The sequence below is a fragment of the Scardinius erythrophthalmus genome (genome assembly GCF_964197995.2).
Source record: "Scardinius erythrophthalmus genome assembly, chromosome: 15".
NCBI classification, from domain to species: Eukaryota; Metazoa; Chordata; class Actinopteri; order Cypriniformes; family Leuciscidae; genus Scardinius; species Scardinius erythrophthalmus.
The window spans coordinates 35,920,211-35,945,767 of NC_138235.1; the positions used below are offsets into that span (position 1 = coordinate 35,920,211).

At 42.4% G+C, this 25,557-nt stretch overlaps 1 protein-coding gene across 2 annotated transcripts; it reads right to left on the minus strand.

Annotated features, from left to right (window-relative positions):
• Positions 1-771: 771 nt before the first annotated feature.
• LOC308703042 (peptidase inhibitor 16-like) lies at positions 772-18,129 on the minus strand. Of its 2 annotated transcripts, XM_081386302.1 has the most exons (7): positions 18,074-18,129; positions 15,089-15,382; positions 9,608-9,756; positions 9,395-9,470; positions 9,195-9,304; positions 7,916-8,005; positions 772-7,795 (listed from the first exon to the last, which is right to left on the minus strand). In XM_081386302.1, exons 2-6 carry the CDS (start codon positions 15,242-15,244, stop codon positions 7,945-7,947), a joined length of 552 nt encoding a protein of 183 aa, XP_081242428.1. In that variant the 5' UTR covers positions 15,245-15,382; positions 18,074-18,129; the 3' UTR covers positions 772-7,795; positions 7,916-7,944. The 2 variants fall into 2 exon arrangements, with proteins under 2 accessions (XP_081242428.1, XP_081242427.1); XM_081386301.1 differs by lacking the exon at positions 18,074-18,129 and having other exon boundaries at positions 15,089-15,757.
• Between the last annotated feature and the right edge of the window lie 7,428 nt (positions 18,130-25,557).

The window sequence follows — 25,557 nt, forward strand, 5'->3', positions numbered from 1 at the left end:
TGCATCAGGCGCTGCAGGGCATGCATGACCCGCCTACTTAACCTGAAGTCCTGTTTGACCTCTGACTCCACATTAAACCACAGGTAGGATGGGCACATCGATATTCAACCTGCAGAATGTCGCTGGACGGTCACTCTGGAAAACAATGAACAACAACCAACATTATTGCATAAGTCATGGCCCAACAACACCAGTTTAATCAATTAGCCTAATAAAAACATGTTTTGCTTACACATTACACATTGGTGACATTTACAACAATAACAATGAATGTAAATGCATGAAGATTTAAATTCTGCAGCCATAAAATATTTCTCTCCCTAATCTACTGATCTGACTCCAGTCTCTAGAGGCCCAGATAGTTGTATTTGTGCTTTTTTTTTGTGTGTTTGTATGTCCCTCCCCCCACTCGAAGGTGTGAATCTTGCTTTCAGTAAACAGCGGTATCTAACCTCAACCTAGAGGTCTCTAATAGCTACACCCCTCCCCCAGAGGACTGCAGAAAGTTTTGTACACTGGTCTAGCTGGACTTTCTCCTTATGTCACACACAGGAAATGAATACCTATCAACAGTTAAAGGGACACTTCACCCATTTGCATTAAGCTTTGCATTGTTAGAAACCCAGTCATACTATTGAATGGTCGTGCAACACTCTCTCATTTTCCCCTGAGATGGGAGAAATCTGTTATTTACCTCTTACACTTCCTCCTACAATGACGCAAAAATCGTCATTTTGCGTCATTGTAGGAGGAAGTGTTAGAGGGGGGGATTTCTGTTAAGACTACAGACACTAGTTTCTCATCTTTCCCAGGGTGGGGCGCGCTCACGCTACAGACCTATTACAGATCAGTGGGTGGGACTTTACTCTCTGAAACTGAAAGCAATATCCTCCATCTTGTTTGTAGCTAAGCTAACAGGCGCTGTGGAGACAGATGTAAAGTTATGACAATAGCGGAGGAGAGTGCTCAATATGATATAGAAGAAGAGGATTTCGGAAGTCTGATGCTTGAATCAGGTGTTTGTGGCTACCTTTACAAGCCGCATTATAGCGAAGAGCAGCCGAGGCAGAAGACCTGCCTGCCGCGGACGAGGAGCCCGGACTGGCTCGGGTTAGGGCGGACCGGTGGCGCCGGTGATCTCACAATGCAGCTACGAACCGCTACGAACACAGAGATAGAGTCCGTCTGCGGCAAAGAATTTCAACGATGACAATTTCTCCTGGACGAAATCTCTGAATCAGACGAGGACACGGACGTTTGTGTTGAGAACTATCCTAGTCTCGCACCGCATATGTTCTGACTGAACATCCAGGTACCATGCAATAATTCACCTTTTCGAAAGAAATACAAACGAGGAGTAATGCACTATATGAGTTCGCCAACTAACTAGACATTTTGTGTGAATGTGAAATGAATTTCAAGCTCTGGTAGTAGCTAGCCTTGTAGACGGAAGAGTGATTTCTCTTATAGGCAGATATGCGCTTTCTGGATTAGTGGGAGTGGCTTGCGGAGCTGTGCAATGTGGTGCATTGTGGGAGTTGTTGTCTTTCATACAAATGCGTTCTGAAGTTATTTTTTGTCTTTTCTCGTTCACGAAGGCACCGAATTCAAAAATTATTTTACATTTCGACTACATATATGACCCACTTTAAATAAAAAACAATGTTCAAATGGGTGAAATGACCCTTTAAAGGCTACATTACGTAAGTATACAATCTGAATGTGTAGGTTGTCTTATTTTATCGACACAAACAACAGGTAGTTCTAGTTGGGCTGGCGTTAAATCATCAACAGCTGAGTTGAACATAACGTCAAAATATTTAAACAAATCGACATACCTGAAACAAATCAACAAGGCAAAGAAGACGGCGAATGCGTCTTCTGTTTTCCACGTCTTCTCTGTTGATTAATTAGTGATAGATAAACCAACACAGCCCACACAACAGGCAACACAACCGCTAGAACCGACATTTTCCTGAATGAAAATAGTAGTAGTTTCATAGGGAAAGATCTTCAACCCCACTTCCCTCATCGAGGGGACTTTACTGTCGAGGGCACTCAAAACCAAGTGGAAGTTTTAAGGGGACAGGGCCTGATTGTGCTCACCTGATCCTCATGTGTTCTGGTCCCTTTATATTGTGCCTATTTCCCTCATGTCTTTGCTGTTCGTTTTGTGTCCTATGGTGTGTTCCTGTTCGCTTGCCTGTGTCTGCAGTTTATCTCTGCTCTTGTTCCAGTAAAGTGTTTGAAAGATACTCATACAGGTTTTGAACAACATGAGGGTGAGTATTTGATGACAGAATTAAAATTATTGTGTGAACTATCCCTTTAAGGGTATAGGGTGCGATTTATTTGCTGTTGATGTACGTCTTTGAGTGATTGGCATCCGCATGTTAGGGAACTCATTTTCACACACACTCTCAGAAAAAAAGGTACAAAAGCTGTCACTGTGGCGGTACCTTTTCAAAAGGTACACCTTTGTACCTAAAGAGTGCGTATTAGTCCCTCAAAAGTACATATTGATAACCAAACGTGTACAGTATCATATTAGTACCTAAATGGTACATATTAGAACCCTTTTGAAGGGTACTGTTTTTTCTGAGAGTGCACTTGTTGAACTCTGCTGCACTGCTCATGATGTGTCCTGTGTAAATGACCTGATGGATTGTGTCTAAACAACAGATGCCTTCGTTTATCAGTTATTACATTTGATCGTAATTCACTTGCATGTAGCTCTCCAGTGAAGAGTTGTACTATAAAGTTTTTACTACTGGTTTTGAAAGGCAAAGGTTGATCTTTCTTGTGCTAAACTGCCTTATTTATTTTCTTTCTTCTGTAGGGTGTTGTTCTAGACTTGGACCATTTTGCTGTTCAGATAATCATTTCCAGAGGTACAGGCAAAGCACCACAGTCACTTGTCATATATACATCATATATACAATACAGCATACATTAATTGCCCATTGCAGATCTATACAGGTGGAGCTGGGGAAGGTGAGGGTTCATGAAAGCGCACTGCAAACATTTTACGTCTGTGTATGTGTTGATAGTACCTGTCCTGTTTATACAACACTTTAAAATCAGCAAAATGGTTATATAAATCAAATGTATTATGAAACAAAAGGCAAAATAAAATATTTGCTTAAAATCCTTTAAAATAGAAAATGTCAACACCTTTGAGTTATACTGCCATCTGATGTCTGTTGAGTTCAACATAGGACATCATCATCATCATCATCATCATCTGTGAATTATGATTGATGGAGATGATCAGTAACTGTTATTAGTGGTCAGTGATCCATCATGTGACTACATAGAAGTTGTCACATCCAAAATATATATTAAAGAAAACCACCATAGGTCATTTTAAATAGGATAAATTAGGTTTTTTCATTCCAGTTTTTACCAGCTTTTGAATTTTAACACTATAAATGACGTTTAGCCTACATATAAAATATATATATATATATACTCTACATACAATACATGCATGTACTTGTGCATTGTAATAATTCTCAAATACTGTCAATAAAAAGGCTGCACAAATTCAAACCATGAAAATATTTTCCAGCTAAAGTGACACATCTTGCAGTAAACTTGAGGAGACATTGAGATGAACAGATGATCTAAGTCTTAATAGAAGCTTGTTTCTGCCATGCAATAAAAAAATTCAGACCTTTTTTTTTCTTCTTGCAGTTGCGAGTTTATATCTCACAATTCTGAGATATATAAAAAAAAGTTTTCATTTCACTATATAAAAAGCTGCAATAAAACGAGGTAAAATTCAAAGAGGTGTTTCTCAAACACCTCCATTTACTTTGTCTTAAGCCCTATTCGCACAGGACAAGTATTACCTGGTGACCTCTAGTCATTTGTAATAATTTAAGGAGGTTGTCTGTGATCTTAATCCCGTGAGAATCAGCCATGACTATGATTTATAAAGTAAAAATTCCCCCACAAATGACCTACTATATTTCGCCGAACAGGTCCTGTGATAATATTAGTCCCGTGGGAATCAGCATCTCTGTGATTTGGTGGGGTCGTTTATAATTTTTTGAAGGTTTTTGTTTCCTGTGTGCTTTTTTATCCATCTTTCGCGAAGAATGGAGGCTGCGTTGGAGTGTTTTGATAGTATTTTGGGTGCTGGGTCATATCGCTATCAGTGTTTGGAATAACGCCGTTTAAAAGAACGGCGTTAGGTAACGACGTTATTTTTTCAGTAACGGGGTAATCTAACTAATTACTTTTCCCGTCGTTACAACGCCGTTAACATTACTGGACGTTAAATGCGGTGCGTTACTATGCATTGATTGAATAAACTGTGTAATCCGAACGCACCCCTGGCTCACACAGCTAGTGAGGAGGTGGGATAATAACGAGGTAAGCGATTATGATTGGCTAAGGAGTCATGTGTTTTATGGTAGCCAATCAGAGCCAGTGTTTTTACACACATGCCAGCACACGCGCAACACACACACACACACCAGCTAAACAGAGATTCGATGAAGCAGCAGAGATGGCGAGTCGGGAGCAATCCGATAAAAAGTTGGCATTTTCAAGGTGGAGATATAAGCACTACTTCAAATTCATTGAGGTCAAATGCAAGAACTAGGGGTGGAACGGTACATGTACCGGTATGGGCGTCACGGTTTGGTGCATACATTTACACGGAGAATACACGGTATAAACATAAATAAAACTCGCGTGCAAATTAATTAATGTAAATGCGGAACTACTGTTATACGCGGGTTCTTTAGGGACACCTAATCTGTAGCCCCGCCTTAGCTCTGAACATGGCTCTGGAGCAGGCTGCGATGTAAAGATTGGAATGCTGGAATGTGTTGTGTGTGTGTGTGTGTGTGTGTGTGAGAGAGAGAGAGAGAGAGAGAAAGAGAAAGAGAGGCGCGGGCGCGATCGAAAAGTCGCAAAGTGTTTACATTTGTGTGTGTGTGTGTGTGTGTGAGGCGCGGACGCGATCGAACAGTGGAAACTTAAAAACATTCCGTAATTTTGTTTATACAGGACATTCAAACTGCAAAGTGTTTCCAAAGTCTTTGACATATAGCAACTTTTTTTTTTAACAGTAACGCAAATAGTTACTTTCCCTGGTAATGAATTACTTTTATTATAGAGTAATTCAATTACTAACTCAGTTACTTTTTGGAACAAGTAGTGAGTAACTATAACTAATTACTTTTTTAAAGTAACGTTCCCAACACTGATCGCTATACACCATACAACTAAACAATTTGCAGAAAGAGAAAGCTGAAAACCATTAGATGAGCATAAACAAAAAGAATGATTCAGTGTGCAGAATGCAGTAAGGAACATTCTTCTGCATTGTTCTGTTTATGATATAGCATACAGCTCGACCTATAATAATAAGACATTTCCAAGCAATAGCCTATTGACATCATATTCGGGAGATAAGTCAGTCAATTCGAGTAAAATCACAGGCTTCGCTTATCCCATGCGAATGCACGAAATTCAGATGTGGGTGGGTAATTTCTAAATCACACAAGGTCCCCAGATAATACTAATCCAGTGCGAATAGGGCTTTAGTTTTCTGTTTTCTACCATGTTTTGGATAATAATTAGCCTGGCTATCACCAGACCAAGCTCAATCTTTCAAGATTGAACATTAGTAGACATTAGTAGACTGTGTACAGTTGAGACATGTGTACAGTTGAGACACCTTAAATAACTTGCGCGCGCAGCATGCACAAGTTGTGATTTTTGCTGTGCACATGCGTATTAGTGTCCTCTTTTATCCTGCAAAATCTGAAGACTGGACGCGTCTCCGATCAGAAGATATCTGCAAAAGTTTTTTTTCTAACGTAAGGCTTGCATCGTTTTTTGCGCACTCAACTATGAATAACTTATTATCCTTATGTGACTGTTAAACGTAACTGGTACCATTACAAACGTTATTCTGTGCCCTAAAAATTGCCATATTTCATGGTATTGAGTCATGCAAGCTCAATGCAAAATCTAGAGAAATGTGCGAAGTGGCCAGCGGGGGATAGTTGAGACACAAGTGTCTCAACCGTACCCCAATAGAGTTATATTACAAAACACGCTGTTTATTTGTTCAGTGTTATGATAACAGGTTAAACGTCATAATTGGCCTGCATAGGACGCAATTAAAAATACAATTTCATATTTCATATACTTTGTTTCTTACTGTTACTTTGACATTGTGTTGTAATTGGAATGTTTCCATTTGTACCGTTGTGAAATCTGTTTGTTAAATATCTTGTTCATGTTTTATACATTTTAACGGTGCTAATTTACATAAAATTAATGAATTTAGAAAGGATGAATAAACAGACATGTTGCCCAATTGTTATTTTCTTCATTTGTCTTTATTTATTATATTTGCAATGAACATTTAGTTACATTTCCCTCATTAAAAATGGGTGTCTCAACTGTCCCGTACATAGGTACAGTTGAGACAGAGTTGACACAAAAAGCACCTTATTTTTATTCACTAATTGTGGAAAATATAAACTACTTATGGGTATTATTGATTGATAATATATTAGTCTACAAGCTAATGTAATGTCATGTGGCATTTCATGTGAAAATTCAATTCTTTTCAGTATGTATTTTTGTGTGAAAAATCAAAACTCAAAAAGTGTCTCAACTGTACACAGTCTACCCTACATCTTCAAAACATTCATAAAGACGCAGTCCGTAACTTTTTTTGTGTTCAGAATTTACAAAATGTATACAATAAGCAAGTGGATCATGAATGCCTTTTTTTCAAACCGTGTTTTTGTCTTATCCAGAATTACTACGTTAAGCCTGCAATAAGCGTTTATACTCGGACTATACTTTAGACTGGCGGATCGCAGCCGCTGCGGAGTAGTACCTGTGTGACTCGTCATAGACATAAATAGAGAGAAGAAGCTCCGGCAACAATGTTCTTCCGCAAGACGCATGCAGTTCTGTTTATTAACTGCTATATGAGCGCTGATTTATCAGTAATGAAACAAGTCTTTATGAATCAATCATTCAAAACGATTTTAAAAATAATCTGTTCTACACACATCTTACATTCAAGTATATTCTACCCCTTCTGAGAGGGTATTCTCCACTGCTGGAGATACAATAAGCTATAGGAGAGGTCCCAAATTATTAGACAATGCAGAATTTTTTATTTTCCTTCAGAAAAGCTAATTTTTTTTTTTTTTGCAAAAATAGCTTAACAATATGTTGAATTTGTTCAGTCTGTTAAACTCATTTGACAAGTATAAGAAATAAACACAAAAAGGATTGTGGATTTTTCCCTTACTACTATTTTTTATTAGTTGTTTTAATATTTTTTATTGAATGGGAACTGGAACCGGAACCGGAATCGTTTGGCGGAACCGGAATCAGAACCGGAACCGGAAAATTTCTTACGATTTCCAACCCTAGGTGATTATGAGTCGGGAGATTGGGAGATATGTTTTCTTGTTTTAAGCAAAAAAATAATGTATGCATTTTTCATAAAACGAGACTTAATATCTTAAGTCATTTTGCTTCTTAAGTAATTGTATCTTAATTTAAGAACGTTTAGATATTTGTACTGGAAAACAAGACAAAAATACTGAGGAAGACAATCATTTTTTGCAGTGCACACACACATCTTGTGTGTTTTGTGTGCGTCTCGTCAGGTTATGAAGGATCTCATCCACTCCAGACTCTCACAAAACAAGCACCATCCCGATGAGCATCAGTAGATGAGAGGAGACGCTTTCCATCTTGGATCCATGACTCTTGTTTTTTTTTTCCATGCCGGTCTCATTTACTGTGAGGAAAAGAGAGATTGAGAGGAGGGTGTACAACAAAAATAAGCATTTAGTTATTCATGGCGATTTAGTTCATGTTGGCTTTAAGTTGATTTGCACTGATAAAGTTGTCACATTACCGCAGATGTTCTCCTCACACACTGGCAGATTATCTGGACACTCTGAGCACGGCTCTCCAGACACATGGATTTTGTCCATCAAAATTTCCTCTGAAACGAAGAATGGATTTAATAGATATTTCACTTTATTAAGTAAAAGGTATGGTTTAAATATCTTTATATAAGCTTAAACAGTATTTACACACACACACACACACCTCTCTCTCTCTCTCTCTCTCTCTCTCTCTCTCTCTCTCTCTCTCTCTCTATATATATATATATATATATATATATATGTGTGTATACTGTATGTGTGTGTGTGTGTGTGTGTGTGTGTGTGTGCATTTATGTATGTATGGGCCAAATATAAGTGAGATTTCTAGACCTGGAAAAGTCATAAAAATATATAAAATCTAAAAAATGTAAACTTCTATACAACTTCTAGTTGTGTCAAGCTGTAAAATATTTTATTGAGAAGAAATTGCTGAGAAATTGACATTTGTGAGTTAAAAATATTTATACATAACTGAAGATTTTTTAAATATGCAGTATTTATATAGCCTGGCTAACATCAGACCTCTTTCTCATTGAGACGTGGTCTGGGAACCACATGTTCATTTTCTCGTATTTGAGGCGTGGTTTACGAATGCCCAGAGCCGTTTATTGGGCGCTACGAATGTCTATCAAATGCGCCTGTATGTAGCTCATAGCCAATCGTTTCAATTATACCAGATGATGTATGTAGAGCGACAGAAATTCGACGAGGAAGAAGACGAAATAAACTTGCGTTCTAAACTACTTAGAACACTATCTAAGGCTGCATCGAAAGGTAACTTCGCGTCTGATGCCATGTTGGATCCATAGATATAAACAAACTGCTTCGGTGTGTCGCATAGACATCTTCATCGTCTTGCTGCTCCTTCCCCGTTCTGTGATTGGTTCCCTTAATCTGGTCCATGGTGTCCAGGCTGCCTAGCAGCGTGAATAAAATCGCACTGCGCACAAGGCAGCATGGCGAAACCCAGGCTAGTATTTATATATAAAGACATATATAAGATATATATAAATGAGTGTTATTTATACATTTATTTAATCCTTTAGCAGATGCTTTTATCCAAAGCGACTTACAAATTGGTCCTTGAGTCGTTCGAAAAGGTTGAGAACCATTACTTAAGATAGTTTTAAAGCTGTTTCAGTATTAGCTGGTGGTATAGACTTCTAGACTAAAATGTTTGTATATGTAACACACTTTCTAGAACACTGAGCTCATGTTCAGTTTGGATTATTGAAACACACTTACTGAGGATAGTAATCACAGACGAGAAGAGTGACCTTCTCGAAACCTAGACCCTCAAGAGTGTCACAGAAGTGAGTAGCACAGCCGATTGTATTGCTGTTCGCCCACACCATCTGTAAAAACAGCAGAAACGCTTATTACTCACATCTGCATATTCATACTGTGAAAACCAATCAAATGCACAGAATGGAAATGGTGCTTACCTGAGTGTAATGGTCACACATTTTGTCTTCAGGACAGAACTTGTTTTCATAGTCATAATCCACATTTTCTCCAAACCTGTGGTGCAAAGAAATGAGTTGTATTACTGCTTATAGATAATATTTCTGCATATCACAGATCATTGGTATTTATTCTTTTAGTCATCAGTCATTCATTCTTTCTCATTTAGGTTTTAGTTAAGATAGTTTTCATACCAGCTAACCATTGCTTTGGTTGCATTGAAAGTTCTAGTGCTGACAAAGAGATTTTCCCCCAATGTGAGTTCCTCAAGGTCAGGGTTGCGTTCCCAGATGCATTTTGTTGCGTAAGCTTCCGCCACCACACGCAGTGTATCGTTCCACACCTTAAACGACAGAAACAAGTTTGATGATGTTATTTGACTTTGAGGTTTGTTAGTTTTGTGACAGCAGATCGGTGTCAATCGGTGTCGATGTCTCTGAAGAGTGTTGTGTTACAATGAGCGAGTGTGTCGGTGTTCTTCTGGAAGACACTCACAGTGCTGGTGTTTCTACAGCGAAGTTGTAGCGTTGATCGCAAGCTTCTGAAGCTCTCAACTGCTGTTCTAACAGCATTTAATTTCTACAAGTGTTTGTTGATGGCCGGTTGAAGGCGGAAGTAGTGAGTGCTTCACTGTTTCTGTACAGTGTTGCCGCGGTCATTCCCCTGTGTGCTCCGGCACTGGTGACGGGTCCCATTTCCTGAAAGAGTAACATGGGGGTGTTTGCGTCTTTTTCAAGATGCCATTCCATCCGTGCGTTTGTGGGTGCGGTAGGGCTCTGTCCCCCTCTGACGGTCACAATAGCTGTATCACGTTTTTTGGCTTAAAGCATGCTGAGGTAGCTTTTATGGATGACTCATGTTCTCACTGCGGGAACATGACCATTGCAGTGCTGAGATCGAGACTCGCCTTCGTCCAAAGCCCCGTGGGTCCCTCACTCCTCATTTGCACCGCAGTTGGTGGAGCTCCCAGACCAGCAGGACCAGAAGGACCAGCGCGCTCGGTCCTTCTGTAGTGGACCGACCAGCCGTTTCGATCGGGGCCCCTCCAGAGGACAGGATGTCCATCGCAGCATCGGATGGAGAGCTGGGCTCTGGAGATGACGACTCGGCTCTGCTGCCTCCCTCTGGGAGACCAACGCTGCCCAAGGCAGATCCAGACATGGCAGCTATGCAGAAAAGGGCCGCTGAGGCGGTAGGGCTCATCTGGAATCCTCCACCGTGTCCCGAACCGTCTCGGTTGGATGATTGGTTTCTCGGGGCGGGCTGGGCTGGTTCTTAGCCCGTCACCCCAGTACCTTTCTTCTCTGAAGTGCATGAGGAGCTAACTAGGTCGTGGATGGCACCTTTCTCTACCAGAAACCCCTCTCACTACCCTTGACGGTGAAGGGTTACGAGGCTATCCCTCCAGTGGAGCGGTCTGTCGCTATGCTACTGTGTCCGGCGACTGCTACCTCATGGAAGGGGGATCCTCATCTCCCCTCTAAAGGGCCTTTCTCACTGGAAGCGATTTTGACGCACGAATAATTCATGCAATGGGTTTATTTTTTGATCAGCGGTTTGTGTAATGAGTGCTTCCACACCGATTGCAAATGTGCTGCAGCGAAAAAACGACTTTTACTTTTTTCGCTTCAATTTCGATTTTTTTTTTACTTTTGCAGCAACAGAAAAGACTTCAGCCAATCACATAGGCCTACTACAAGGACAACGATTTGAAAGACAATGTGTGGCGTAGCATTGCCAACCAACTCGGTTATCACGACTGTGAGTATGTTGTGTGATAGTTTTAGTCGTTGTATAGTCCTGTGCTGTGTAGGCTAGCAGGCTAAACTACATTTGGGATAGAAAGCTAACACTATTATCATCAAAGATAGAGACAGAGACCATGTTTACTTTGAAAATGTAACAAAAATGTAGTGAGACTATTTAGGGCTGCTTTTAGTATACTATACTTTCTTTGTGTGATATCTACAGTTTCTAGTCGAATGATTTTAACTTGTTACTTCGTGTGTTTCATGTAATGTGTACAAAACGCACTGTGTTTAGTTGAAGACGCAAACAAACTGTGGAAAAACCTCAGGGACACCTATGTGACAAAAAGGAGAGAGGAAAAGGAAGCTAAAAGTGGACATTAGCATAATGCAGATTGGGTGCACCCAAAACCTTCTTTTCTGTATTTTAAAGAAAATGAAAAGCTCGTCTTCACTGGATGATGATGATGATTAAGTGTCCATGTTTTCTTAGCTGTCGGCGCGAAAGTTTTGGAATGTTGAAGCTCTGAACGTCACAGACGTCGCAAATTCGCGCCGCTGCTGATGTGAATGGTTTTGACGCGAACTATTCGCACGCAAATTATTCGCTTTTCGTTTTGCTTTTTCGCTACCTGTCCAGGGTAAGGGCCTTAAGGTCGGTAAGTTCTCGTCCGTCCTTACCGTCAAGGCTTACAAAGCCTGTGGGCAAGCCGCTTCCTCTCTGCATGCCATGGCGCTGCTTCAGGTCCACCAGACCCAGGCACTCATGAACATGCACAAGGGTAGTCCAGACTGTGAGCTCATGGGTGAGCTCCGCACTGCAACTGACCTCACCCTCCACGGCACGAAGGTTGCAGCTCACGCGATCGATGTCCACCTTAATGGTCCAGGAGCGCAATCTCTGGCTCAACCTGGCAGACATGAAGGATGCGGACAAGGTTCAGTTCCTGGACTCCCCCATTTCACAGGTTGGGCTATTCGGCGACGCAGTGGAGAACTTTGCCCAACAGTTCTCTGCCGCCTAGAAGCAGACGGAGGCCATCTGACATATCCTGCCCCGGCGGCCCACTGCTGCCTCCACCCATACGCCCGAGGCAGATCCTCCGCCTGCTCGTTGCCGCTGGGCCACCTCAGCAGCCTCCACCCAGGCCTCAGCTTGGACCCGGCCGCAGCCCAGCCCGCTCCAGCGTAAGCATTCCTGAGTGCTCAAGAATGAGTGCTTTTCAAGAAACGTCTGAATACGCTTCTTTTTCGACAGCGCTTGATCCAGTAATACTAACACTTTCTCTTCTATTCTATTCTATTCTATTCTATTCTGTTATTTAAAAAAAAACAATACTGATAATAATAATTTAACATGTACTGCGTTAGATTAAACTGAGAAGGGTCATAGCACTTGCATATTGTTGTCCTACTGTTAGTTTAACTGCTTCTGTTGTTCTCATTTGTAAGTCGCTTGGGATAAAAGCGTCTGCTAAATGAATAAATGTAAATGTAAATGAGTAGGCCACTCAGTATACAAATGAAATAAACAGTGCTTTTCAGGTAGGTCTATAATATTAGGATACTGTCAGTTTAAGACTTAATGCACAGATCCAATATACTGATATACTGTACACATGCATTTTCTTTCTCTACTGTTTACGTTCACTTAAGACATAACCGACCGCGTTTACTAGGATACTCGTCGAGATGGGCACTTTTTGACCACATTTTGTGTGAATTTTTCCGTTCAAGAGCAAGAAGACATGAAAGAGAGCTCAATTTATTATTCGCACGCTGTCTGAGACACGGCTTTCAGGGCGCGTGTTTCGGATGCTTAAACTTCCCACACAGCGTGCGAGTAATGAATTGAGTTCCCTTTCGCATCTTTTTGTTCTTGAATATTTAAATAGGCAATGCTTAAGCTTTCATGATGATGTTGTATTACGAATTGCCTATTTAAATATTCAAGCACAAGAAGAGGTGAAAGGGAACTCAATTCATTCCATTTATTTTTAATTAATTTGTGTCATTGATTTACATGAGAATTGAGCACCTCCCAATTCTCATGACTGTAATGCAAAATAAGCTTTGCTTTCTTTCCTAATTTTTTCTTTTCATTTTGCAGTGAAATATGACCCAGAATGATGTTGTTGGTACAATCCACTCTATTGTTGTGTAAATGTAAGTGAACAAAACATGTTTCACACGACACCCAGAGTCTTTCCTACTAAATCTCCCCATATTCCTGCTCTGAATTTCACCCATAATACAAACACAAGAGAGTATGACAGGATGACCACATGGGGCTTTATTAAAACACTCGGGGCCCTATTTTAACGATCTGAAACGCAAGTGTCAAAGCGCAAGTAACTTTGTGGGCGGGTCTTGGCGCTGTTGCTACTTTCCCGGCGGGATAAATGACTCTTGCCCCAGGCGCAAATCTAAAATGGGTTGGTCTGAAGTAGCTTCATTATTCATAGGTGTGGTTTGGGCGTAACATGAAATAAACCAATCAGAGCGTCATCTCACATTCCCTTTAAGAGCAGGCGCGCTTGTTCTAAAGCGGGTTCCTCTTATAATGGCGGATTTGCCAGGCACGCGCCAGGAGCGGTTCACAGCCGAGGAGAGCAACGCTCTCGTCAGGGACGTTGGGGATGGAGAAACCCACCCAAATTAACTTCGGTTAAAAAGGCGTATGATAATTTGGGTAAATGTGTAAGCTAGATGTATGCTTTTATAATAAATTGTCTATCTATCAATCTATCTATTGTAATAATGTATGATTTGCAAAAATGAAAACTGCTGCTTCTGTGTAGATGAGAGAATCAAAGTGTATGCGCGTTGTGCACACGCTACATTGATTATGGCCAAGCATGCACCCTTAAAATAGCATATGAATAACATGCGCAACGCGCCACTGACTTTAAACTATTTTTTCCTGGTTAGTGGCGCAATTGTTTTCTAAACCTGCAAAATAGCATGAAGGAACGTTTGCGCTGGAACACACCTCCTTTTTTGCGCTGAACCGCCCCGGGAGCGCAAGTTCATTCCCTAGTTTAGCGAAGTGCTTCTGTGGAGGGAAAAGCGTGCTTTGCGCGGGTGCAAAATAGGAATGATACATGCGTCGGTGTACAAAGTCAATTGCGCTGGGTGCAAGATAGGGCCCTCACACTCAGCAGAGTGTTCCTGCGGTCTCATATAACATTCACATTCCTCAGCATGTCACACACACGTTGCGCAATGGCATTTCATGCATCCACACACCCACACACACTCCATTCAGTCTAAATCAACCGAACTCATGTTTTCAATTTGAAAAGTCCCTTTTTTATAAGAAAGGATGGTTTCATGCATTCACATGACACACAAGTTGAGGTGTGTTTCACACAGCAAAAATGCTGCTTCTTAAAGGGACATTTTAAATACTAACATTGATACTAAATTACTTTATGCTGAGTGATTTATTTAATACTTTAATAATTTAATACTACATTTAGGAAAAGTTTTCATTTGGTAAACCACAATCATGATTACTGTATTACTTAGACTCCCTAGTGTTTTGAAGTTAATCGTGCTAATGAATAAGCATCATGACACAATTACCATGTATATTAATGTGATAATTGTTGTTTACAGCAGTAATGAGACCATTAAAGATATGATTCCAGTGATTGGCAGATGATTAGATGCTTTGACCTCATAAGAGCATCCAGAGACCAAAACATCAACAGTCTGAGATCAAACTCAGACTTCACACACATGTGGTTGGGAACGTTATTTTCTATGTATCATGTACACTAAAACATATATTTTTTTAAGTAAAGATTGGACTGAACAAAAATACTTTTTGTTCAGTAACTCTTGGAACAATCAGGTTTTCACCACTAGAACCAAAGCGAAATATGTTGTACATGTGTTTCTCCAGTCAGGTGCATCTCTTACCACTTTCTGCATGAAGGCGGCGCTGGGCTGAACCTGAGAGCGAAGCTTGTTGTGCATGTCCACGATGGTTGATTTCTCCTGCTCGGTCAGTTGTCCAGCAGCTAAACTCAGAATCGCCCAGATCCCGGCGCTCCAGAGGGCCACGTCCCAGTACATGCTGCCTGTCCGACTGCGAGGACACTAGATCAGCTGGACAAAAACCTCTTCTCTTGTTCTGAGTTGTTCTCCGCTGTCTTTCCCCGTCACTCGCTGTCCTTAATGCCTTCAGAACATGTAAAAGTATCTCTCTCAGAGCTGTTAGTGTGTGTAAGTGAGAGAGAAAGTTAGTACAGGACCCCAGAATGAAACTCCCGTCCTTTTTATCCTGTACTCAAGCCACCCCTTAGTCATATTACAGATCTCACATGCAGATAAACACACTCCACCGGTTTACTCATAATACTGGAAATACATGATTCTGCCCGGATGTCCAACAAGAGGCACTAGGTCTCCAAGGCGTTGAGATATAACTGGGTTTTAGTCACAGGTCATGTTATAGCAGCTCTGCTTGAGGAATGCCTGAGATAACAGGGAGATGATTTGGTTTGTCCTGCCCGTGTTTTCCATGAAAATCATCTGTACTCATATTACTGAAGTAATTTCCTTTGTACCAGGTTCTGCTCTCTCCGCGAGGATTCACCCTTATATTAGTGGGTACCTCCCCGCGGAGGGTTACACAAACCCAGATCTCCTTTACTGTAAGTGACGCCAGTGAAATTCTTTCCCTCTTTATAGCTGAGCTGTTAGCTGAGAGGATTATTTGATTTCAAGGATAAGGTCTGAGTTGTTAAAATTGACAGAACAGTTGAGCTGTTCCTTTTGCCCTACAAGTTAAGTAACAACATTTCAAGAACCAGATTTTTACATATTCTAGAGTTTTTTTAATTTATTTTTTTATTGTTTTTTTTTTATTTATTTTCTTGAATCTGCATCACATGTCTGCAACAAATTATTTTATATAACAAATATGTAGAAAAACAAAACAAACAAACACCTGGGCTCATATTACATGAAAACTACATGCACAAATATAAAATGGGGATATTTTGGGGATATTTAATTTAATTTTATCAATCAATAAATTCCACTAGAAACAAACCTTGTTGTATTATTTTAATTTAATACTGTGAAGCTGCTTTGACAATCTGTATTGTGAAAAGCGCTATACAAATATATTTGACAAACCTGTCAGGTTCCTACCCTGACAGTCTTGTCACTGTTAATATTTCCTGTTTGTCTTGTGCCTGAGTGCATGGCTCCATATTTGTTTGTGTTGGCCATGTGCTCCTCTTGTCCCACCTCCTCATTTCCAGTTACCACGCCCCCTTGTTTAGTCCATGTCTAGTCCTTGTTTCACTAAGGGCCTGTACCAATACCTCCCCTTGCCCGAGATTTTTGCGCGTTCTCGTGTAGGGGTAGGGTGTCCCAAAACTTTATGGGAGCAAGGGGGACTGCTATTCTTTAAAATCAACCCTCAAAACATAGTGAGGTCTGATACAGGCTTAAAACGAAGTGGGAGATGAAATTACCCAGGATACTTTGCGAACTCAGCGAGCCGGCCAAATTTTTTAACCAAGATGGTGGACACCATTGGAAAGGAACAATTGAATTGTAAGTATATTTTCGCAAATAAGCATGTTAAAATTTCGAAATATGTTGTAATATGTTAGTTTGATGCACATCCAATGGACTGTTGAGTTTTGAACACTAATGTTAGAAAATATTTCACAAAGCTATCTGACGATGTTCATGATATCTGAGAGTCTGCCCATTAAATATACATCTGATCTGGGTAGTTAATCTAATTTTATTTTCGATTTCGATTTTGGCTTCCAAGGATTATAAAAAGAAGATATGTGAGGTAAAACTATTAAAAACTAGCCGTGTTCATCTAGCGCATCATCTTTCCCTTCACACCACGCTGTCATTTCTCCCTAAACCCAAACTTAACGTCAGAATCAGCACTGAGCAAAATCGGTGATTGTTGTAAAATGCAGTGTCTGTTGTTCTAAATTGCGGGACGTGTTTGATTGTAAAAAGAGCTGTTAAAAGCACAATGATCCGCGCAAGAGACATTGTCCCTGTTCCCATGGCGGCGCGCGCTTGGAAACGGACTGCAACTGGTCAAGCAAACTATACTTTGGGTTTCGTGTGCAAATACGCATAGAACTAAACGATCAAATACACACAAAAACACAGTTTATGTCTTAAATGGGAGTTAATAGTTAGGAGAAAATATGTGTATAATTAGATCTGCATTCAGTCTTAAAGTGGCAGCATCTAATAAACCTGCTGATAATTGCACATTTAATGTGAATAAAACAACTAAGGGCAAAGAGAAAATTACTCGCAGCTCTTGAATGAATAACTTTAGCTTTAATAAGCATTAATCTATCTATAATGAACTATGCTGTGTTATTTTACATTTTTACATTTACGATTTCTAGCATATGATACTTATATCCTGATCATAACTGGGATAGTTATGTGCAAGTAAACACACTCATCAGATCGTATTGACTATTCAAAAATCTGTCTTTTTCTCTTCTGTTAATTTGCAATTTACTAAGTAGCAACTGGTGTCTTATATTTCAGGGACTGTCGAGCAGACCTTTGGCCTCATCAGATTCAGGACTGAAAATAAGGATAAGTTCACCAAAAAGAAATTTGCCTTCAAACTGTTATGGGAGTGAGTGACCAGATTGTACAATTCAATAACTGATAATAATATCAATGTCTGATAGGCTAATGCTCTTTCCCCCAGCTACAATGCATTTCGACACAGCTAGAATCATATTTGTATGTTTATAGGAAAGCAGTGAAAGACCTGGAAGGAAAGATTACAGGAGAGAAGGCAGGCAAGAAGTAGGTGAATTTAAAGAAGGGGAACAAGGTAATTCTTTGGATAGAGATCTGTTTGTCTTTATCACTTAGCCTACATCTTACTTTAAATCCTTTCCTACTCCTGCCAATCGATTGTCCTGCAGTTCATCTCCAAACCTAATCAAACTGACCTGCCTTTAATTTTCAAGTGATCCTGAAGACGTTAATTGGTTGCTTCAGGTGTGTTTGATTAGGGTTGGAGATGAACTGTGCAGGACAGTCGATCGGCAGGAGCAGGATTGGGCACCCCTGCTTTACATGATTCAATTTCTCTCTCTCTCTCTCTCTCTCTCTCTCTCTCTCTCTCTCTCTCTCTCTCTCTCTCTCTCTCTCTCTCTCTCTCTCTCTCTCTCTCTCTCTCTCTCTCTCTCTCTCTCTCTCTCTCTCTCTCTCTCTCTCTCTCTCTCGTGTGTTAGGGATGGGGAAATGAAGCCTCATGAATCACTGAGGCTTTCCCCTGACTGTTCCGGGAAAAGATTTAAAGCTTCGAGAATGTCGAGAACAGCGCCATCTGGTGCTTATTTAAAATAAAGCAGCCAGAAGCCTGTGTTAGAAGCTCTGGCAGATGAAGCAACCACAACACACTCCATAGTTTCAATGTTATGTGTACAAATAAAAGCCTTACATGTTTGTGTTTTATTTGTTCATTAAATAAATTAATTTTGATTCCTCACAAACCCATCAACCAGACTGAGCCAACAATGACTCGATAAATAAGATCTGGGGTTCGAGCCTTCTTTATGGGACCAATTTCCTGCCTAAAGTATTGCAGCCATGGATCAAAAAATAATAAGCGTGAATCAAAAATTTTAAAACACATGTAAAAATATATTGCACAAACTGAAAAAAATAATGCAAAATGATCAGAATAGCAAACAACGTGGTCACGGATCAAAATATAATAAGCGTGAATCAAGAAATAACAAGCATGAATAAAAACTTTAAACGCATTAAAAGTTCGTAAGAGAACTTCATCTTTCACCGAGTCTGCACCCCTGCCTGCTGCGGTGCCGCGCCGTAAAAAGCAGCGTGCTCAGCGGGTCCCGGAACCTCCTCCAACCCACGGAAGCTCGCCGGTTCGCCCGCTAGCTTTGCCGCCTGCTTCACCCGTGTCCCTTACTGCCGGACAGCGGCCGCCATCTGCCGCCGTTTCCATCATGGATGACAACGAGGAAGCCGTGTGTGTGGAGGATGATACCTGCTCTCTCCTGGTGTCGGGCAGTGAGGATTGGCCGAGCTCTGTGGATCTCGCCCCCTCTGTTCCCCAGCCGCCTGGAAAAAGAGCGAGCATCGAAGCAGAGCTCATGCGTCTGCTTGAGCAAGCCGTTTCAAGCCTTGGCCTCGAGTGGTCTGTGTCCGAGGAGCCTACGCACTACCGGCTGGATGGTTGTTTTCTGCAATGAGACTGCGCTTCGCCGTCTTCAAGACCCGCGCCCTTTCTTCCTGAGCTTCATGAAGAAGTCGCGAAGTCTTGGAAAGCTCCCTTCTCAGCCAGAATGCGTTCCTCTGTCTCAACAGCATTCTTCGTGGTGGACGGTGCTAAAGACAAGGGGTACCATTCTCTTCCCACCGTGGAAGAAGCTGTAGCGGCCCATCTTTGCCCGCCCTGTGCTGGACGGCGTGCTAAGACGGCACTACCGTCTAAAGCCTGCCGCATGACTTCAGCTATGCACGGTCGCGCTTACACCGCCGCCGGGCAGGCGGTGTCAGTGCTGCATTCTATGGCCATCCTGCAAATCTTCCAGGCCAACCTTCTCCGTAAACTGGATGAGGAAGGACTGGAAGCTATCAGCGTGCCGGACCTGAGGAGCGCAACGGATCTCGCCCTTCGCGCCACTAAGTCTGCTGCACAGGCAATAGGGTGGAGCATGGCCTCTCTCACTGTAGCTGAGAGACATCTGTGGCTAACGCTATCCGAGATGTCAGACTCGGAGCGCACCGCGTTCCTCAACGCCCCCATCTCCTCTGCCGGCCTCTTTGGATCATCAGTCAAGGATTTCGCGGATAGATTCGCTGAGGTGCAGAAAACGTCACAGGCCATGAAGCATTTTCTGCCTAAACGCTCCAGCTCCGCAGCAGGTCACTCTAAACAGCCGTCTGCTCGAAGCTCCCAGCCGCAGCACCCGCCCACCACCGCCGCTTCGCAGCGCCGACAGGCCCGGGACCCGAGACCGCACTCTCGCTCTGCTGACCACCGCCCCCCCCCTCCGCGTGGGCCCCGGCCGAAGATTGAGGTAATAATTTAATTGTATAAAACCAACAAGATGTCCAGATTCTCATGCGCTTGCTAATTATTTTTAATTTGACCACGCCCACACGCGCAAAAGAGATTCACATGTAAATCTCCACATGGAACGCGAACGTGCTTCACAAAAAAACTTCACAAGTCTCTGCTTTTCGTCGAGTTTGAAAGACGTGCCGTGAGCTTACATTGGATTTACCTCAGAAGAAGAACGCAATTTGAAGACAAGAAAGATGTAAGGTAAGAAATTCTTAATTATTAGTTAATGTTATTGTTGCATAAACTTCACGTTGCAGTTGAACTGTTGCTAGATATATGATGAATATTATAATATTTAGACCCGTGTTTACTGTTACTGTGTTTGTGGATATCTGCTCAAACGTAGATATGTATAATATGGTAACCGTAATGTTTCATATTTTGGAGCGAGCTCTGGTTTTGAATGTATCGCGATCGTTTCAAACGCGATCGCGATACATTCAAAACCAGAGCTCGCTCCAAAATATGAAACATTATGGTTACCATATTATACATATCTACGTTTGAGCAGATATCCACAAACACAGTAACAGTAAACACGGGTCTAAATATTATAATATTCATCATATATCTTGTCATATAGTTTGAAAAGCAAAAAGCACCAAACAAAGGCTTCATGTTTTTACTATTATCTCATTTCATATCATCATAACGAATGGAAACATTTGAAGTAACATATGATAATCAATATATTTTTCTCTAGCGTAGTTGTTACTGAAATCTTTTGGAAGATTTATATGCTGCTATAGGTTATTGTTATTATTATTTTATGCAGCACTGTGCATAGCCTATGCTTACAAGGCACAACAAACCTGGTGTTCATTATATTATATATTGTTGGAAACATTTGTGTGTGTGTGTATTCTGTGAATTTTAAAAAGCAATTTTAACCAGAAAAATCTAAAATTTATTCCCAATAAATTTTAGAACTATATTCCCTATAGTTTCTCTTGATATCAGTATGTTCACTTTTTTTTTCTTTCAGGGAACAGATGCCACTGAGTCCTGCTGACTTCAACATTCACATGAGTCTCTGTATATGAACATGGTAAAGTGAAAATCAAACACCTTGGAAATGAAAGGTATGTACAATGTTTTTAGGAATGGCACAAAGGTCTCCGTCTTTGGATCATTGTTTTGAATAGTGTGCTTTTTTGTCATTTGTTGTGTATATTTGGATTATGTTGTGTTGTAAATAAATCCAAACAATCAAAAAGGCATACTTTTTTAAATCTCCTCATTCTTTGTGCAAGGTTGCTCAGAATGATTGGGCCTGATAGCTCCTAAAATAGGGCCATTAGGGGAGGGTCTTTGTCTTTCTCAGGTGTGAAAAGCTTATATATTATTGAGATGATTACGCCCCTTCGCATAAAGCTTTCTTACACAAAACACGTCTTAGAAATTTTAAATCAATATATTGTCTTCTTTGAATGAGCAGTCAGGATGATTTTCACATAGTTTTGGAGCAAATATTCTAGGCTACGTGATACAATTTTTTAAAAGTCTTGTGAAGAAATAATCAGTAGGGGTTTCATGACCTTATTTCAGTGACAATTTTTTTTTTGTATTTTCACAAACCATGCATAAATGTCTCAAAACTACAAACTTTTACATACATGCTGCTGATATATTATTGTAGCAGAGTTTGTGCTAAATATAGTGTAATCAGACTTTAGTCATGAAAATGTCACAAGTAACAGAAATAAGCACAAATGTCAGAGCATGTCAGAACACCTCCAGGACCCAGAAAACATCCCAGACCCCATAGGGTTAAACACGATCACGCAGGCTAGAGCCCCGTCTACTAGACAGCTCTATTCCTCGAAATGGTCTGTGTTCGCTATCTGGTGCACAGCTCGTGGCTTTTCACCCTCAGACTGTGGGGTGATGGAGGTTCTCTCCTTCCTGCAAGAGCTACTGGATAAGGGCAGAACCCCATCCACTCAAAGTCTATGTGGCGGCCATAGCAGCGTTTACTAAACCAACGCTTGGCCAGTCACTTGGAAGGAACAATCTGGTCATTTGCTTCCTTAGAGGAGCTAAGAGGCTGAATCCTCCCAGACCTCCCTCAGTTCCCATGTGGGATCTTTCTACGGTCTTGGAAGCCATGAAAGGTGCCCCATTTGAGCCAATCCAATCAATAGATATCAAACACTTGTCTTTCAAGACAGCGTTTCTTCTGGCTCTCGCTTCAGTGAAGCCTGTAGGGGACTTACACACGCTCTCAGTGAGCGCGATGTGTATGGAGTTTGGGCCAAATGACTTGAAAGTCATACTCAAACCAAAGCACGGGTATGTTCCAAAATCCCTCAACACACCGTTTAGGGCGCAGTTGATTTTCCCTGTCGGCCCTGCCGGTCTCCAACGAGGAGAAGGACGCAAGCTTCCTTTGCCCGGTCAGGGCATTAAGGGCTTATGTGTCTCGCTCGGCTGTCTTCAGACAGACGGAGCAGCTCTTTGTTTCATTCAACGGATGTCCTAAGGGACTTGCTGTGTCTAAACAGAGTCTATCCAGATGGATAGTGGATGCTATAGCGCTGACTTACACTTCTAAGGGCCTGCAGTTCCCGTTAGGTGTCAGAGCGCACTCCACAAGAGGCATGGCCTCGTCGTGGGCTTGGTCTAGTGGGATTGCTCTGCAAGATATCTGTATGGCGGCAGGCTGGGCCTCCCCGTCTAATTTATAAGGTTTTATAACCTAGAGGTTCCCGCCTTGCAGGCTAAGCTGCTTTTGGTTTAAATCAGTACTATCTGCCCGAGGCTATCGGCTTAGAATACTGAAAATTGCTCGAGCACAGCTCGTTGATCGATCAAATAACTCCATGGGCAGTGTGTAAGACCCGTAATATTCACCAGGCCAGGCCGAGTTTTCGCCCTGACTGTGTGGAACACTATTTATATAATTTGCTCCTTACAGGACGCTACTTATTACAGGAATGATGCTGTCCAGCCCCTCTTTCCTGGACTCTTTGCGAGTCCCTGATGATCATGCATTATATGAGCCCCGGGCACTTGCCCTTGGGACTTTGGTGGCAGATCTCAGCACGCATGCCGTTTTACACTGTCTTTGCCGTGCATGCATCACGCTCTGGTTCGCTTCGGCGATGAAAAAACAGATTTAACAGCCTGTCGAGCTATATTTATAGGCCCAAGCCACGCCCGTTTGGCGGGACGTGACGATCTGACGTCACGAGGGGCCTCTCTTGATAGGCTGCTGCAGTTGCCGCAGGGCAGCCAATGGGCGCGCAAGCTGCCTCGCCTATGTATGCATGCTGCCGCAATGCGTTTTACATTATTACAAAAATTAAGGATCATTTTTTGGCTTCAATATCTCGCGGATAAAGAGGTTTTCCCCTAGCGTAAGATATTACGCAGTACTCGTTCCCTCTTCTAGAGAGAACCGAGGTTACGTTAGTAACCGAGTACGTTATTTTCCACAAAACTTAAACCTTAAGCTGTTTCTCTCTTCGCTCTTCTTTCTATGTTCTGCGCTTGCTTTCCCAAATGTTGCAGTTCCAGTTTCATGTAAATTAGGGCAGGCTTAAGTGTCACCATTGGTCCACTAGTTCTAGACTGACAGCTCCTCTAGCCAATCAATCGAAGAGGGGAGTTGACGTCACACCAATGCGACTTGTGGTTACTGATGCTTAATTATACAAGGGAAGACGACAGTTTAATTTAACTTTACAAAGACTTTCAAGCAGTAAAGCTATAGTGTTTCATCAAAGAATTGCCGATTTGAACGAGAAGTTTGAACGAATAACTTGCTCGTAAAAACAGTAACTTGTTTCCTTGTGTTTCCTGTTCACGCCTGAGATCTCTCTTGTTTTCCCCAACGGGGTAGTTTTTGTTTGTAGTTTTGTTTTATTTCTTTTGTTAATAAATACCTATTTGTTTCTGCACTTGAGTCCTTGCTACTTTCACCAACCCAGTCCATGACAGAACGAACCAGCCAACATGAGGGTACAGCGGAGTGAGGTTTCTCTACCTGGAGGAGAGTCAGGGTCTCATATGACATTGTTTGAGTATTTTGCCATGTGTGCTCAAAGGACTGAGGAGACCATAGCAGCCAGGTGTCAAGTTGGAAGAGGAGGGTCCAATACTGCTACTAGCAGCTCCCCTGAACCCCCTTCCGTCAGCACCACGGATACCTGTTCAGCTAACACTCCTTTCTACAAACAATCCTTTGAGGGAACCTGCCTAGCCATATTCCCTGGGACCCATGGAGGCCGCAGGAGAGGACGTGGATATATGGACCCCGACACCATTCCCCACTTCAACCTCTCTTCAGCCCTGAACCCGTGATGTCCAGCGGCCACGAGTCGGGGGTCTCAAGTCCGGTGGTCCGGGAGTACCCGACTTCGGGGGTCCGGGAGGACCTGACTTTGGGGGTCTCAAGTCCGGTGGTCCGGTAGGACCTGACTTCGGGGGTCTCAAGTTCGGTGGTCAGGGAGGACCTTACTTCGGAGGTCTCAAGTCTGGTTGTCCGGGAGGATACGACTCGCTCATGGAGACGAAGGAGAAGGAAGGCTTCCGGTTTCCCACTAGGCCCGGAGGTTGTTCCTAAGCCTGCTGTGGGCCAAGAGGCTGTCCCCTGGCTCATTGCCCTGATGGCGCCGCCCAAGCTCCTAAGCCTGCCAGTGCCGCACAAGCTCTTTGCCCTGCCGGCACCACTCAAGCTCATTGCCCAGGCAGCCTCAACCATGCTGCCTGACAAGCCTGAATCTCTTCACGTCAGACCTGCCAAACCTGAGCTCCTTCGTGTCAGGGCTGCCGATCCAGAGACTGTTTATGTCACGTCTGCTTATCCAGAGACTGTTCACGTCACGTCTGCCGAGCCAGTGTCTCCAGACAAGATGGCCGCCACCAAGCCAGTGTCTACGGACAAGATGGCCGCTGCCGAGCCTGTGTCTCCGGACAATATGGCTGCCGCCGAGCCTGTGTCTCCGGACAAGATGGCCGTTACTGTGTAATGCCGCCCAAAGGGTCGTCTCCACCGTGGCCGCCTGAAGGGTGGTTCCCACCGTGGCCGCCCGAGGGGTCGTCTCCACCGTGGCCGCCCAATGGACTGTCTGCTCCGCCCTGGCCGCCCGATGGACTGTCTGCTCCTCCCTGGCCCCCCAATGGACTGTCTGATCTGCCCTGGCCACCAAATGGACTGTTTGATCCACCCTGGCCACCTGATAATTGGCCTGCTGCGCCCTGGACGCCTGCTTGGTCTGCACCAACCTGGCTCACAGCCAGGAATCTTGACCTGCTTGAGTCT

Excerpts from the sequence above, each read along its gene's own strand:
- LOC308703042 (XM_081386302.1), bottom strand. The coding sequence starts at position 15,244 with ATGTACTGGGACGTGGCCCTCTGGAGCGCCGGGATCTGGGCGATTCTG. Across the intron at positions 9,305-9,394 it reads TGTGTGACCATTACACTCAG|ATGGTGTGGGCGAACAGCAA; the intron begins GTAAGCACCATT and ends CTGTTTTTACAG. Across the intron at positions 8,006-9,194 it reads GTCTGTGATTACTATCCTCA|AGGAAATTTTGATGGACAAA; the intron begins GTAAGTGTGTTT and ends TCTTCGTTTCAG.